Genomic DNA, 17,554 nt, shown 5'->3' on the forward strand with positions numbered 1-17,554 from the left:
GTTGCTAACCATGTTCATCCCTTCATGGCCGCAATTTACCCATCTTCTAATGGCTACTTCCAGCATGATAATGCACCATGTCACAAAGCAAAAGTCGTCAAACTGGTTTCATGAACATGACAATGAGTTCAGTGTTCTTCAATGGCCTTCTCAGTCACCAGGATGTGGCAGAACGGGAGATTTACAGCTTGAAAGTGCACCTGAAAAATGTGCATGAATTGCGTGATGCAATCATGTCATCATGGACCAGAATCTCAAAGGAATGTTTCCAACATCTTGTGGAATCAATGCCACGAAGATTTGAGGCTGTTTTGAGAGCAAAGGGAGGCCCTACCCAGTATTAGTACAGTGTTCCTAATAAAGTGCTCAGTGAGTGTACATGAGCAGTGAGTTATGATGAAAAGTCACACATATCAATGCAGATAGAACATTTATTTGCCAACATAATTTATAGATTTCATAAGCAGTACATTATTATCATAATTTTCACAATCATTTTAATAATTGAGGCAGTCATTTGCAACAAAATATAATACACTATTTTCTGGAACACTGTGTAATGCATAAATCTTAAACAATAATTTAAATACATAAAAGCATTTTAACATGACTTTTATTCTGTTTAATGTATAGTTTGTTTTTCAAGTAAAGAGATTACATTGAATATGTGAGCTTGTATTTTCCCCTTTTGCATGCAGAGCACTTGTGGAAACAGTGAGAGCCGTCTCACTCATCGCAGAGAGCAGAGGAGGTGGTTATTTATTTACTTCATCTCTTTTTCCCTTTCAACAACACAACAAGCCAACACTGATGTGGGGAAGACTGTCATTTCTGTTAATGTAGTACTGAAAACTCAAGCATAACAGTGTGAGAGTAACATGGGGAAAACATTTAAGCATGGTTTACATGTGGAACTTTCAGACACAAATAAAATACTTTTTCATTATTCACTCATTCATCAAACCATTCATTCCAGAAACCAAACATTTTCACATCACGGCTGTTATAGACATTTGATTGATGACCCCTCTGTATGAGAGTTCCCCAAAATCAGTATATCATCTATCAATCATAGTGATGCCCCCGATCACATACAGGGGTACATATACAAAAAAACTTAAATATCAGATCCATGACACCATCACTGACAAACACAGACAAGGAGTCCTGAGAAGAGCATTCTGTTCTCTGTGCAAAGAGAAGGCATAGAGCACAGGAGAGAGAGAGAGAGAGAGAGAGAGAGAGAGAGAGAGAGAGAGGGGGGGGGGAGCAAAGAGAGAGAGAGAGAGAGAAAGAAAAAAATCTCCCTGTTACAGAAGTGCCATTTCCATCACGCTACTTCTAACTCATCATGTTCATGTTTTTTCCCACTGTTGATAGCATATTGTGTTTGCAGCCATGTTGGAAGCACAAGGTTAGCTTACAGTTACAAGTTACTCACCAGTGTTACAGGTAATGTTACATATGACATATGAGGAAAGTTTGGCATTATGTGAAAGTAACATGTTATTGAATCTTTGCAAAAGAGAGACAGTCTGTCTCACAGGAAGCAATTATCTTTCTGATGTGGCTGATCATGACAACCTCTTTTCAAGTGAAACTGAATGCAGGAAACAATAGAACGGCTTACTGTACATCTAGCTTGGTGTGTTGCTTGGTAAACTATTTGCTAGTAGTTTACAGTTTGAGAGAAGTTGGGGAGAAAAGATAAAAGAATGTTAGGTTACATTGCATATTTGCAAGTCTCCATTTCTAGCAGGTCATATAAAAAAAAGTCGAATAAAAAAGAAACTTTGAAAGAGAGATAATAAGAATCAGAAAATATGCTGATGCCGTGTAACACTGCTCATAACAAAGAGGAAATAAAAACTCAATAATCCTTCTAAGGAAATCTGTTGGGACTGTCAACAATCTCCATTTATTTTTGCCTTGATAATACTAATTCAAATTCAGATTGCAAAAGTTGGCTACATCCTAAGTGTGTCTTGCAACAGCCACAAAACACATGGCACTGGTTGATATGTATGTAACTGCTCACTGCACCATCACTCTGCCTTCAATGTTTGGACATACCTGCTGCACACCAATAATTAATTCTAAGTGCCTGCATATAATGTCCTCACTTGTGCTACAAATACACAAACACTTTGTCATCTAACAAGATTGCACAGAGTAAACCTAAACCTAACCCTAACATGAATGTTTTAAAAAAAAAAAAAAAAAAAAAAAGATATCAAACTGCAAAGCAATATTCTCATTTCAGCTTTATGGAAGCAAGTTAACTTGTAAATGGATTATTCATTGTTCATTGACAGTTAATGAAATGAAAGAAACCCCTATCAAATATGTTTGCCTACTTATTGCCTCTTCAACAGAGAGGTGAACTACAAATATTTGTTTTGACTTTTAAACTCTTTCCAAACAAACAACGTGTATAATGGTACACTGAATTGGTTAAAGAATGGTTGAAGGGTTGAACGAAGCCAACTCGACCCTAAACCACCAAGTGCCAGCTGTCTCTTGTCTGATTGTCAAGGGTCAGTTATAGTTTTGTGCTTTTTTGAGGAGGGTTTGTGCACGTGAAATGAATGGAACTTGAATTTTCAGAGCCATGGAAGATTCTAGCAGTGTTGTTGTTGTGCAGGTCTCCTGTTCTCGTCACAGTGTATGAGAGAGCAGCCATGTTTTTTTTCAGAATGACCCAAAGTGTTGGGATGCTCAGAGTTGGGACATGACACAAAACCTGAGTTTGTTCGTGACCAACAACTGCATTTGAAGTGTCACACGTTTTCTCGAAGCATTTCCCCATTCAGAGGCACAGGGGGGTAAATAAAGGAGTGACACCCTGTCCAATCCAATGCCAACTCAAGCTCCGTTGTGCTCTGACCACTACACCTCCTCATTCATGAACAGTGCATTTGGACACACACACTGTCTAATACACATATCAATGCTGCGATATATATATATAGACTCAATGAGTGTGTTAACACAGCATCTGCGATGGAAGCCAGGGCTTTTTGGTCTGGTTTGATAGCGTGTGGGGGCGTTAGCAGAGGAAATGTTTGCGTTAGCATTGTGTCTCTGGACCACTGGGGGAGGGAGAGGCAGATGGCGAGGCCCTCAGTCCTGCAGCAGCGTCTCCCTCCAATTGAAGCTGTTATTCGGTCCATGCGTCAGAGGCAGGATGGGCGGGTCCACCAGCTGCCACACCCCTGTTTCCCCCATCTCTTCACACGCACAGAAACCCAGATACGGTATCTAAACAGGGAGGGAGAAGAAACATGTGTATGAGGGGTCAAGAGAGACACAGTGGTGTGTGTGAGAGAGAGAGAGAGAGAGAGAGAGAGAGAGAGACAGACAGACAGACAGACAGACAGACAGACAGAACAAGAGACAGAAAGGGAGAGAGAGACACTGTATCTCTGGAGAGACATGAGGAAAGCAGACTGACCTTTCGAACCACTTGAACAAAGTCCTTGGAGTTCTGGGGGCTGAGGCCTTGCATCTGGCGAGTACAGGCCTCCAGGGAGGAAGCATGGGCCACGATCAGGACCGTGTTTCCTGTGTGAGAGAAGGAGCGACCAGAGCCGTGCATGCCACAAATACGATTACTTACAGTAAATACGGACACACGCTAACTCACAAAGTAGAAGACAGTGTGCAGTGTAGTGTTACTTCACAAATCCATTATCACACAGACAGGTTGTCAGTTTACCCAGGTTTTTACACTCTGTCAGAATCTCCCGGGTCACCTGGAAGCTCCGGCTGATGTAGGTGTCATAGGACTCTGACACCCCCAACTTACTGATGGGAATATGAGGTCTAGAGAGAATGGAGAGAAGAAGAACTTGGTTAGCTTTAGGTCAATCCCAACCACACAGAGCTTGGTTTTTGGGTTGGTTGCACCAACAAGGATTCAACTGAGCTAATCTAAATGTTGTTGTGTGTCATCACCCTTAGTAGTGTGTACCTGTAGGTTGTGTCCACGCTCAGGTTGGCAGCAGCCAGGTCAGTGGGAGGGATCCAGGCAGGTAGAGCAGTGCCTGACACCCATTTAGTCCATTCAAACAGCCCCGGCTCCACACGGATCTTAGTCGTCCCCTCCTGCTGGAGACCTAGGATAGGGAGGAGTGATAGAAGTGGAGGAGTGGAAGAGAGCGAGGGGGGGGGGGGGGGTGGTTGGAATGGGAGGGAAAGGAAAAGTTGTATTATTGAGTTAATGATACAGTACGCAGTAGTGATGTGAGGCTGCCATGACTGTTGCTTCAGGTAATGGTTCTGAGCGGTACCTCGGAGGATGTTGTGGGCAGTCTGAACACAGCGCAGAGAGGGCGAACAGTACACAAAGTCTATCACGGAGTGACTATCCAACAGGGCCTCACCTGGAATATGCACATGATCACAAATACATCAATGTGGTGAACAGCATTCGTGCGTTGTATATTGTAGCAAATGAGTAGAGTAGCTTGTGCTAAGCGAGGTCGAACAACCGGCCAAGCTAGCTACTGCCCCAACAAAGGTAAGTCCCTTGGTGGAGATGTTAATAAGCATTATACAGGGTCGTTACAATATAAAATAATTTGTGCATAAAATATTCTAATACAAATAACATCAACATTTGAGTCTATAAAAGTACAGATGAAGGAAGGGCAGGATTGAAACATGAAATTGTTGTTCTATTTCATAGACATTTTCACAGGTTGTTTCTTTCGGATGTCAGAACAATTGTGTACCTACCCACAAGGCGGGCCTGGGTGGAGCCAAACACTGTTATTGGACAGTCTTTATCATAGTCCCGGTATCCACCACTCCTAACTGGCAAGCTGGATGGCATGTTGAGATTTGAGCGAACATATCGACCTAGACACACAGACACACACAGACACACACAGACACACACAGACACACACAGACACACACAGACACACACAGACACACACACACACACACACACACACGCAAGCAGGACCCAGAGAGAAAAGTGAACAATATAGAAGAGAGTATGATATAGGTGCACTCGTACCACTATATAGAATGTTTACTGTCCCCTATCTCATCTAACCTTTGGCATCAAAACATTGAGTGATCCAGTGTTTCCCGAACACCACATCCATTCTTTCGCCATGGCGACACACAAACAGGCTCCTCTTAGGCAGACAAGACTGACTGCTAGGCCTCAGCATCTGGGGAATGTGGTTTCTTCACTTAAAATAGTATTTTGAGTAAATAGTACTTTAATATTGTATTCAAATGATGTAGCATAGCGTTATAATAGTACTTTACTCCATGAAGTTTGGACACCCAAATACATTCACAACTTTACCTGGATGGGTGGACAGAGAACACTGTGACTGGATGGATCTCCAAGGTTGTCAAGGAAACGGCCATCCAATTGTCCGTCAAATAACAGCCCACCCACTGCACCTCCGGTGTTTGATGGTGAGGCACAGTTTAGAAAAGAATGAGACCTAGGAAAAGATTGAAAAGATCAGGATAATATCATTCATATATCAATTGCTGGTAGAAAAGAGGCAGAAAATAAATTCCCACTGGATGACACTGTTGCTTCAGAGATTCTAATCCATTGTCAGTACCAAGAGCAGTGCTGGTTTTGGGTCTGGTGGGTGTGATGCCCCTGGTCCTTACCCATGGAAGACCCAGGTGTCACACTCATCAGCACGGCTGACATAGTTCTCAGGCAGTAGGCCGGACAGCCCTGTGCCTAGAGAGGTGCCAAAGACCCAGCCCTCGCTGGCACTGCCCTGCTCCACCGGGGACATGAAGATAAAGTCCCCTGGCACCAGCTCCAGCTCGTCCTCGTTCTGAGGTAGATACGGGTACATCACACGCAGCGTCTGTATCAGGGGTCACAGACAAGTCACAAGGTCAGGAGGCCAGATTTAGTCAGTCAGAGAGTCAGATGGTACCACTTAGCATAAATAGGGGCGGGAGCCATCATACTGTACCTCGTGATTGGCGAACCGTATGTCCCGGGAGAAGAGCACAGCCAGCCAATCACAGCCCAGCGAAACGTCCACACCCTTGGCCAGCTTCTCTAACGCAGCCAGATGATTGGTCTGGAAATGGTAGGCCAGGGTCACATGGAGCTGCTTCTTATGGGGCTCCACATGGACATCTAAGTGGGATAGAGACAAGAAACATAACAGATATTACTGCAGGTATTATTGTGAGTTTCTCCTCTGCCCCACAATACATTTCAGTACTCACTTATCCCTCCCTCCTCTCTAATGAGGATTGGCAACCACATGCTTCAGTGTGTGTGACGCGTAGTCTGTTTGCAGCCTACTCTCCACCTTCTTGATAGAGAGGGTGATGTCTAACCTGCTTTAGTTGCTGCCTCGGTGGCAAAGTCAGAGGCAAAGCTCTTGAGCACCTCGGCCACCTGTTCCTCCACAAAGAGACCAATGAAGTTGGAGGAGGTGTAGAGCTCCAGAGGGAGAGGGGTGGGGAAGCGTCCTCTCCATTGGCCCACCACAGCCTGGAGAGCCTCACACAGTGCCTCCAACTTCCCATCCTCACACTGGCCAACACAGAGAATCAGCAGTCATAAACAGACAGGCAGCACATACCTACTCAGTGTCACAGTACAATTTGTCTCACACACACACACACACACACACACACACAGGCTGGTAGAGGCAAAAATCGGAGGACGGGCTCATTGTAATGCATGGAATGGAATGAGGAAAGGTAACCACTCCTCATTCCATTCCATGCATTTTAATGAGCCCATCCTCCGATTTCTGCCTTCACTAGCCTCCCCTGACACACACAGCAGAGTCAAGAACTCTGTAACGAAGATACTGTACATCAGTGTAGGCTGGTGGAGGTAGAAATCTGAGAATGGGCTCATTGTAATTCATGGAATAGTTTGACACCATTCCTCATTCCATTCATTACAATGAGCCCGTCCTCCAATTTCTACCTCCACTAGCCTCCCCTGCTGTACATAGCCTAGTGACTTGAATCATGGCCCTCCATTCTAACCTCACACAGGAGCAGAAGTCCCCCTGTCAGGGAGGAGGCTCACCATAAAGAACTGGCAGAGGGTGACGTGGGGGAAGATGTTGTGGGCCTTGTTCTTGCCGCAGGTTTGGCGGCTCTGCTGCCAGAAGTGGGAGAGTTGGTGGAGCAGGGGTCCACTGGGGCGCAGGTACAACACATACTCCCTGGGCAGGGGGTCATCCAGGAATGGGTCATCCACATGGGAGAACAGCCTGGGCCACAAGGGGGGAGCAGTTCGTACACAAGGGACTGGGTATATTCACCCGCAACCATGAGCATGGGTCATGGGTTTAGTGTGTGTGTCAAAATAACATACGAATTTTCCATTAATTAATGTTGAAGTTTGTTCCCTTATTTTTTATTCTATTTATACAGCTGCAGAGTCTGCAAAGATTTGGAGGTTGGGGTGGCATTTTTTCTATGTCCAGCAGAGGGCAGCAGTGATACAGTAATAGAGGTGCCTTCAGTGTGGTCAGGAGTTCAGTTACATCTGTACCAAGGCTTTTATGACTAGACCAGGCCTTTCAGAATTCAATCATGCTAGAGTAAGTAACGGTGTGTGTGTGTGTGTGTGTGTGTGTGTGTGTGTGTGCGTGTGTGTGTGTGTGTGTGTGTTTACCCACCAATCACAGGCTGCCTGAACATTCCTGCCTCCCGTGGACACCAGAGCTTTTAGCCTGCAGTGTGGAGGAGAAGGGAGAGGGAGAGAGAGAGAGAGTGCAGTCACAAAATCAATAGTCTCTTTTCCGGAGGATGTTTATTGGAACTTAGCTATGTGTTCAGGAGCTCTTGCTATAGCCTGTAAAGCATGCTACAAGGCTCAGAGGTCTATGATACCTACTATCACTAAACTAAACACTATCACTGTGTGAAGGAGCAGTTCACCTCTAGATTTTGTTTGCTTTGGAAATATTCAAATGAGCCAGTTCTATGAATACAGAGCTTATTATGAGTTGAACATAACTACAATGACTATAGTCTATTACCTATACAGGCTTAACACACACCACAGCATCCTTGTCACACTTGCCTGAACACATGCTAGCGGGGGGAGGGGACTTTCACACGCTTGTTATCTTACACTCATTGTTTATCAAGAGGAGATCAGACCACAAAATGATGGTCACTCACTGGCAATGCACATAGATACTGTGAAGCACTTCCTGAGTCACTTAACTTGAGATATGCTAATGTAACAAACAAGAGGCTGTGATAATGTAATTAGATAGAAAAGATATGAAGGCAAATATGCAGTAGTCAGAATGTCACTACAGTCACACTTACTGTTTTAACTACCTGATAGACAGAAAGAAGTAGAACCATTCAAATCCATGCATACACAATCTAATTTCAAAAGCTATCCTTATGAAACTGTGCCATTTTCCTGGCGCCAGCTAACATCTTGGGGCTTTTTTTAAATTCTGAGTGAGAAAGAGCTGATTACATTAGCGTTAATGAGCACTTTGAATCTAATTATTATCTTCTTTTTTTTAAGACCTCTAAAATCGCAAGTTCAAAGTGCCTCCGTGGGGAGTTCTGCTATGCTGATCCAAGTGGCTCAGCCAAGAAGCACTGAACTACAACTCAGAGAGGACTCCATTACCCAGGGTCCCAACAGGACTGAACTACAACTCAGAAACACCTCCATTAGCCCTCACTGACTACATCACAAGCTACTGACTACTGTTACCTTTTTTTAGAGACTCCTTAACCTATGTCAGACAAATAGGACATGCAAATATTGGAGAAAAGTTTTTAAAACAGCCTAGGCCCTCTCTGAGTGTGACCGTGTGTCACAGCAGTTTACACACCTCCCAGTCTGCCCTGTGGTGACAGAGAGAGAGAGAGAGAGAGAGAGAGAGAGAGAGAGAGAGAGAGAGAGACACACACAGACACAGACACAGACACACCATGGCTTCAACAATGTTATATCCCTGTCAATGGCCATGAACATAAGCCTAGCCTATAAGGTATTACTGCATGATAGAGAGCTAGATACACTATGGTAGTTGAGTGCTCTGTAGTAGAGCTAGATTTGTTTCATGTAGTATCACGGAGGAACATTGACTCCTTTTCTCGCTTCCTCTCAAGGTTAGACCACTTCTGTACAGTCATTCACAGGTAGGTTCTAATCACCATTGTTCAGCACAGTGTGAGAAACAACAACTGTGAGAAACAGCATTATGCAGACTCTTTTTCATTAGTTCAGTAAACTATTCAGAGGAGTGTAGCAGTCACTCTGTTGGTGCGTGGGGCAACATCTGAGGATTATTCAGTGTGGAGACACAACACTATGTGACCCCATCTCCTCCCTGAGTAAAAACATACCACTGAATGTAGTGCAACTTTGGTTTTCACACTCAATGAGCTATTTTTAAACCTGCCCCACAGAGAGGGCCCTAGATACGGCAAAGCCCCCTAACCCCTAGGGCAGTGTGCCTTGCCATCGCAAAGCATGCTGGGACAGGAAAGCCCTGGTTACAGCACCACACCAGACGGCTCAGAGTTCCATATAACGTTGAAAAAAAGAAAACACTGAGACATATGTTGAAAGAAACACTTGGGCCCCCACATTCCCAAGAAAAAAACAGTTATGCTATGGGTGCATTTCCCTAAACTAGAACTACTGACTCCCCACACACATGCACGCACACACACACAATCATAGATTCCACCTGATTCCTCATCGAGAGGAAAAACGAGATCAGAGGATTTCCTATTTCTGCATGCTAATGATAGGATTACAGGCATCCAGACATAACTGACATCATTACAAAGTAGGGTGCTGCCCCAACATTAGAATGTGGCATCACACATAATCTTATATACACAATCTTATTTGATCGACTCACATTTGAGTCAACCTGAGTCAATCCAGATGAGATTATCAAACAGGTCTACCACCACAACACCAACACTGTAATCTAGGTGAGTGATTTTGTCAACAGTCGCAACCAATGAAGATGCTCCCAACAGCCTTGATAGGTCAACTTCAGCTCTGCTTACTGTGTGCTAACACAACAGAAACACACAGACTAACACACATACACATTAAACACAATCAAAGATGAACACATACACAAAAACACTACCACATTAAGAGACATTAACCACACAGAATGGCACACCTGTTAGGCTAGCCTATCACCATCTCCAGTCTGTGCTGGTCTGGTCTGAGTTACTGTGTTTCTAACCTATGCCCCAACTCCTCGGCTCCAAGCAGGAACTGAATGATTTATTTATAAACTGCATTTCCTGACCAAGACGAGGGAGGGATGAAAAAAACTTGGAGTGCAGTCTGATAGGGAGCAATAATTTTGGATTGTGCCTTTATGTAGTTCTGTGAGTGTGTATATGTCACTTTTTGCATATCTGTAGACATGCATGTTTGCATTGCATCAATGTACCACAGCAGAGTAGGAGTATGCTAGAGCTGTGCTTTAAGTATTAATATGACACTGATTAGGTCAATAGTTTGGAATATGAAAGAGATAGTGTAAAAAAAAACAAAAAAAAAACATAGATATTGTTAAAAATGTTAACATGCTACAGGTGAATTTCCCCAAAACCGGAGCTACTGACCACATGCACACACAGTCCCCCTGGCCCCTCACTGACTCAGCTCTATGGGGAAATCCACATTTCCTGTTTACAAAGCTGCCAGCGAGCACACATCACTGACCACTTATCACACTGACTGTGGAGAGAAAACTCCTCCAGTCCACTCCACAACACAAGACTAAACTGGACCTCCAAACCCCCTCCCCAGAACAGAACAGGCCCATCGACAGAGGAAGTGCCCCTCCCTACAGCTGGCCTCTCTCTGCCCCGTCAGCCTGGGCTCGATGGACCAGGCATCTGAACTGAGCAGAAGAGAAGGCTTCCTCCACAACTTTAGGGCCTTTTCAACAGCTGTTACTTTGTTCCTGTTGGCCGACCTTTCAGTAAAGATTATGCTAAAAAGGTTAAGAATAACATGGGCTCTGCTCTAGGCTTCAGTAAATACATCATCACCCCCAAAGATCTGTCTCAATGAGACACACTCAGGAAGTGACCTCCTCATCAGACTGCTCAGGAAGGAATTAATGTGAATTTAATCATCAGATCATGTGGCACACCTTGCTACAATGTACAGAGAGAGATAGGGAGAGAGAGTGAACAGGGAGAAGAACAAAGAGAGATAGAGAGAGGGAAGAGCAAGGCGTGCTGGGCCTCTGTGATTAAAACACACAAAGCCCATACTGTTCACTGAAATATAATTTGGACAAAAAAGCTCAGCCTCTAATTGGTTGTGTGAGACATCTTTGTTATCCGGTCTCTAACATTGTGCACTAATTGCGAGCTGTCAACAACAAGCCTTCTCTTCCCATCCAGGGCCACAGTGTCTCCATCAGTGGTATCTCTCTCACAAAGCTAACAGTATAAACCCCACTGCCGCTGTTTCTCACACACTCACTTCATAATTTTTAGAGAGAGGAGACAGAGCTGTGTTGTCACACAGGGCAGAGAGGACACGCCTCGCACAGCTAGGCAGAGGGTGATACCATTCAATTGACAGAGAGAGAGAGAGAGAGAGATTAAAATATAGGAGGTGTAAGTGTCAAAATTTAAATGAGCAGTGTTCAACACACACAATGCCTCCATAGCCTATTCTACTCAGAGACATATGTTAGGCTGGTAGGATCACTAAGTACTAAAAATAGCTCTCTATGGCATTGTTTTGAATAGACAGTAAACTGATGGGAAAGGAAACTTAGTATAACAGTAACATATGGATGTAAACTAGCCTGTCCAACATGCTGGTGAGAGCCTCCACAACCACCAGATTTGTCATACCTGAACACACAGTGTTGTATTGTGATTCAAGTTTTGAAATGAATGGAAAAAAATGAAGTGATCCTTATAGCTGATGGCATGGAAATTTAAAGTATGTGTACATGAATTAACCTTTGTGCCTGTGAGTTTAAATGTGTAGTGTACATGTTTATGAGTGACTCAAGAGATCCACTGAATATTAAACAGTCACTTGGGGGAGATGAAAAGGAGAGAAAAAACATGACAATTTACAAGAAGCCAGAAAGCATTTCACAAACAGGGCAAAGGAGGAGTGATTCACACAAAGGCTTAGTAAATCTCAAGGCATCAGCAACAAGATTCAATCCATCAGGTCATAACTGTCTAAAGTTACAAATTGTGACCTCTCATGGAGATTACATTAATATAACTGCTACAACCACAAAACAGACTACATAGACTATCAGCCAGGTCTGAGCTCAATTGATTGATTGTCAAATATCAAAGGATAACACAATTAACCAAACATGCTGATTTCAAAAGCAACTATTTGGTTAGCTTTTCTCTTTCTCCGACATAATGCATGTAATGCTGAAGTTACAAAAACTGTAAATGATCAATAAAACATATCTCATCTCAGACTCTATTCTCAGTGGACCTAAAGAGCATACTGCAGATCTGGTTACAAGCATAAGACACACACGCGCGCACACACATGCACTCACACACATGAGACAGGTTCCCTTATGGACTACTAGACTAGAGGATCTGAATCTCTACAGCATGCTTGTGTGGTGTTCTACTCTCAGGGAACTGTTGGCTGAATGCACCCTTTTTAGTGCCTCTGTGAGCTGTTCTGCAGACAGTCAGTACAGAACATCAATCCGTCCTGTTGGTCCATGTTCATTTATCTCGCAATGTGGTCAACCTCTGAGTCCTATGAGATGAAACTGGAAAGCTGAGAGAGGAAACAAAACTAAACAATAGCACAGTGTACTGTACTCAGTAACGTACTGTTAAAACAAACATTTCACCAAAACATGCAGCATGATACAGTATCTGCCTTATCTAAAAAAAATAGAGGCATGATCAGAATGGTTGTGCACATATGTGTTGTTGTGTTGCCCCTGCCTGCAAGACAAATTGCCCTCTGGGATAATAAGAAAGATGAACTTGACTTGACTACTATTTATGTGCAAACATCTTCAGCGTGATCTGAGGATACAAATGGGAATGAGATACAGTATGCCGTCCTCAGCAGTGATAGCCTGCTCACAGAGAGGAGCCTTCTCAGCTGAAACCACGACTTTCCCTAAAGATGACCATCCACTTTAAAAACACACACACACAGAGACAGAGACAGAGACAGAGACAGACACAGAATACAGTTTGTAAGACGAGTATCTTGTCCCGTCTCTAAAACATTGAGTCAGTATGTGCACCGTGTTTCCCCCACACTATCCCCTGAACCCCACCGCTGCGTCTCTCCCTCGCAGCACATATGGGTTCCTTTATGTCCCAACAGCCCCAGCACTCTGTAAAGGTCACAAACCACTTCCTGAAACGGGCCACTTCCTCTTGGCGGACAAACTTCTGAATACAAGTTTACAGAGAGCTTGCAAGCGTGGGCGGACAACTGCGAGTGTGTGTGTGCGTGTGTGTGTCTGTGACTGTGTAAATGTATGTATACAGTATATGAGTGTTTGTTAGTTTGGGTAATGCTTGGGTAAGGTTTGAAACTTGTGCTTTAGGTTTGAAAAACACAAATAGCTCACAAGCCAAAAACCTTCATGTCTGACTGCATCTATGAAATAACCCCACAACTGAGATATTTTCAAAAAAATGTAATCAAATAAAAAAAGAGGTGCAGGTTGTTTTCTAGCTCGCAGTTAATAGTTGGAGGAGCATTTAAAAAAAGATCTTAATCTACAATTCTCTCACAAAAACCTCATCTAGCTGCATTATTGTTATGTAATCACTGAAACAGTGACGGAAGTTCTAAGGTGTGCCTTTGAAGATTGCCTGTTCAAGGTAAAACAAGGGAGGAGATAGACAACAATTTTCAACCTGAAAATGGCTTGTAACAAAAACTTGTTAATAATAACATGAAGGAAATTGTTAGTTCTCCAGGAAATTATTAATTATGTCAAGTGACAAGAACCCACACATCTGCACTGAGTGCAAGTGTGAATGTGTTAAGGGATAAAGGATGACTTTCTCATCACCAAAGAATTCTGTCTTAAAATGCATTAAATACACAGGCAATTTTGCATTAAGTTGCAAGTCCTTAATACCACCCTGTTACATTTCAAAATGTACCTACAATGTATATTTCTTGGTTAACAAGTGTAATTATCTCTTTAACACAATATAGCAACACAGGATAGTGCCCAAGTTAAATCGCCAATGTTGAGAGGCCAATGAGAAAAATAAAAAGAAGAGGAAGAAGAGATGAAGAAGAGCTGAGGCCAGTGAATTTTAGCGCCCCGTGGTTGTGTCATCCAAGGGCCAAATGTAATCAGGCAGTGTAATTAAAAGCCTATTACTCTCCGGCCATTTCAGAAAGCCATCTGCAATATGCTGCACACACAGCCTTGCCAGAGCCCACAGGCTCTCAGTGTGGAAACAGACTGGGGATGGGCCTTACCAGCTTGGTGCAGGGACACTTACTGTGGCAACAGAGACTAGGCAGATGGCTCCCCTATAAACACACACACACAAACACTCCAATACACAAAGACACCCTCCTCTGTCAAATACATACAAACAAACAAGGATATAGGCCTAAACACGTGTGCAGTTTACACATACATTATCAGAAAGGCATCACCCTCTGTGACAGAATCATACATCATGCACACACTCACAAGCAAGACTGTATTAATCTACATAGAGACTCAAAACTCATGCACACATGTGGTCAGTCTCATCTTTGAAACACACACACACACACACACACACACTTCAACCAAACTGAGGGAAATGATAAAGAAAGATAGTTGTGAATAAAACTGTCAACTCACCAAACTGTCAAAGTTGGACTCTACTGCTATCTCACATCACCTAGCTAACTCAGTTCCTAAGCCCCTCAGTTCTGCTGAGGGGTCCTGTATGTTGTCCACTTATAGACCTTACAGGCAATGGAGTGACTCTTGCACCACTTATGCTCTTAGGGGAAGGCACTGTACTGAGATGCAAAATTCAAAATATAAAAGGCATAGGCCAGGCAACCTGTACTATACTTTCTCTTTCCTCTGTAAATGGAAAGTTTGTGCAAGTCCTTTCTCTGGGTTGCATCATCAGGGAGAGACTGGAAAGACTCCTCAAGCGTTGGGGACTGAATCTCAGCCTTTCCACTGTCAAACCCCCCCCATCTACCCACCACACTCAAAAACAACCACACCTCCACCACAAGAGCTTTCAACCAGAGGAACCTCTGTCCATCAGGCAGTCTTTCTTCTTGGAAACAAGCAAAACCTAAAACTGAGAATCAGGAAACAGACAGCAGAGACATTGTCATTCTCTCAGATGGATCCTTTTTCTTTGGGACTCTGACAACACTGAGGATCATGATCACTTCCTCCAGTCCTGTGAGAGTGTCTGTCCGGCTATATCATTACTGATTGGCTGTTCTATACTTAAATGATTCAGCAGGAATTCCTCCCATATAACAGTAGGATTGTGTGAATCATTCTTCCCATTGGTTTACTCAACCCTCCTCCACAAAGGAGCCCTTGTCCCCCCCAGGGCTATCACAGGCAAAGCCATTGATACAGTTTTCCCGGAAAACATTTTCTTATCCTCATACAGTAGGTAAAATGATTGATTCGTTTCACCTTCAAATGCTATGCAGACAAAACAATCAGCTCTAGTTATCTTCAGAGCTCTGTAATCTTTAGATCACACTTTCAAGAATCTACAGTCCTCTTTTGTTTAGCTGAACAGCCATAATTTTAGTGCAATTAAATGCAATTACCCCTTCACTTTCTTCTTTTTTTCTCTGCATACAAAAAGTTGGATGACAAAACCATCTGTGCTGCTCACATCCGGTGAGGGGTACTTGGAAGTACCTAGCATGTGAAACAGTATTCATGCTAATCTTTAACACAGGGGTGTTTAGTCAGGCAAATCAGACTACTGACCTTATACACTGACAATCCTTGGCTAAAAAGGGGTTTGTATTTCTTCCAATCACACTATTCAATATCCAAGTGTAATGTGGAAGGTTGTTTCAAGTGCAATTTCACCTGAATTATTTTAACACACACACACACACACACACACACACTTTGTGGCAACAGCAGTGTAACGCTGCACTACGTTTCAGACAGCAGATTTTCTGTAACAATGAGGAGTATTAGTAAATCCTAATCCTGAGATGTCTTGCTTTAGCATCCTCCTGCACTGTGGCTGGGATTATAAAACACAGTGACATTTGGCCTTAGTTGGACAATTCTCCTCCAAAGATAATGCCATAGCAATGAGGAAGGATTTACAGTTATGACAACTGTGAGAATCTCTGAAATATTGCCAAACATAATCTGTTACATGAAAGGGCTCAATAGTCTGTGTCTAAGGAAAGTGTGGTATATTCTATTTAACACGAAAACCTCTATGGTCTATAGTGGGTCGGTGAGGGCATGTGCGAGTACAGGGGGTTTGACCCATAATCCCTGCGGCAGTGTTGAATAGCTACCAGAGTTTGACACGCGCAAATAGCCGTGGTATGTCGCGCGAACACAGCTGTCACATTGTGATGTTGGAGATGTGCAGATGTGCCATGGAGCAGGCAACATCTGAGGCTGGAAGAAACTTTCACAAAATAATATGTGGACAACATTGTAAGTCAAATGACCAGCTCTAGACCTCTCGTGCCCTACAACAGTGGAATTGTCAGCCTTTTTATTTCAAATGCGCAGTTATGGCACGTTTTCACAGCTGCGCACCAGTTCATAAAAATAATATCTTAGCTTGAGACTGGATAGTGTTTCAGTTTGGTCAGATACTCACGCCCTGGTCTTGGGAAATCCCATGGACAGCAGCACGTCCAGGTTGGACCCATGTTTGACAGTGCCCGGCCGATTCTGACGCTGCCTCCGCGGGGTGACTTTGGTGTAAAGATCTTCTTTAGCTGCCATAACTCACCGTTCCATTTGTATTTCACTCCTTGGTTCCACTTACTTTCAATAAATCTAGAAAGATGGAGGCGGCAGACATCGAAATCAGCGGATTATTTGAGTTAAACGAGACGCACACGACAAACCATTTTAGAGGATGGAAGACCAAGGCTGCGCTCTGTTGCCAAATGTTCTGAACACAAAATAAGCCAAGCTTCCTGGTGGCACGCACAGAAAGTCATAACCGTTGCGGGAGGGGGTCACTAGTCGGAAGTCACATATTTTGCTCTCACCACATCGACCCGATTCAAATACGCTGATTGGGATGGAAATTGTTTTGCTGCCGTGAGTCTTTTGTAGTCGGTCGCAAATACATATATTTTCTGAAATGAATAATACGCTGCAACTATGATTCTTCTCTTCACAATGTCTTATTTATGAATGGATTTTGAGTGAGCGAAGGTCCAGCCTGTCAAAAGGTTGCAGATCTACACACCGCCCCTTTTCCTTAAAGAGACAGCAAAGATGCGCTTGGAAACAATATAACGCAATGACCTACTACAGTATTGTACTTGTGTGTCTAATTGAACATGCAGACTATATGCCAACGAGGC

At 43.5% G+C, this 17,554-nt stretch overlaps 1 protein-coding gene across 2 annotated transcripts; it reads right to left on the reverse strand.

Annotated features, from left to right (window-relative positions):
- Positions 1 to 413: 413 nt before the first annotated feature.
- On the reverse strand, positions 414 to 17,345 carry ubash3ba (ubiquitin associated and SH3 domain containing Ba). Of its 2 annotated transcripts, XM_083693285.1 has the most exons (15): positions 17,234 to 17,345; positions 16,834 to 17,015; positions 7,653 to 7,706; positions 7,055 to 7,241; positions 6,346 to 6,544; positions 5,970 to 6,139; positions 5,650 to 5,858; positions 5,327 to 5,471; positions 5,066 to 5,186; positions 4,741 to 4,863; positions 4,293 to 4,385; positions 3,974 to 4,118; positions 3,719 to 3,825; positions 3,455 to 3,564; positions 414 to 3,261 (listed from the first exon to the last, which is right to left on the reverse strand). In XM_083693285.1, the coding sequence occupies exons 2-15, from the start codon at positions 16,959 to 16,961 to the stop codon at positions 3,124 to 3,126; spliced, it is 1,929 nt and encodes a 642-aa protein (XP_083549411.1). In that variant the 5' UTR covers positions 16,962 to 17,015; positions 17,234 to 17,345; the 3' UTR covers positions 414 to 3,123. The 2 variants fall into 2 exon arrangements, with proteins under 2 accessions (XP_083549411.1, XP_083549412.1); XM_083693286.1 differs by having other exon boundaries at positions 5,650 to 5,825; positions 16,834 to 17,345.
- Positions 17,346 to 17,554: the final 209 nt, after the last annotated feature.

This window comes from Argentina silus (genome assembly GCF_951799395.1).
Source record: "Argentina silus genome assembly, chromosome: 2".
Taxonomy (NCBI): domain Eukaryota; kingdom Metazoa; phylum Chordata; class Actinopteri; order Argentiniformes; family Argentinidae; genus Argentina; species Argentina silus.

Excerpts from the sequence above, each read along its gene's own strand:
- ubash3ba (XM_083693285.1), bottom strand. The coding sequence starts at position 16,961 with ATGGCAGCTAAAGAAGATCTTTACACCAAAGTCACCCCGCGGAGGCAG. Across the intron at positions 5,472-5,649 it reads GACACCTGGGTCTTCCATGG|GTCTCATTCTTTTCTAAACT; the intron begins GTAAGGACCAGG and ends ATCTTTTCCTAG. Across the intron at positions 4,386-4,740 it reads CACCCAGGCCCGCCTTGTGG|GTGAGGCCCTGTTGGATAGT; the intron begins GTAGGTACACAA and ends TGCATATTCCAG.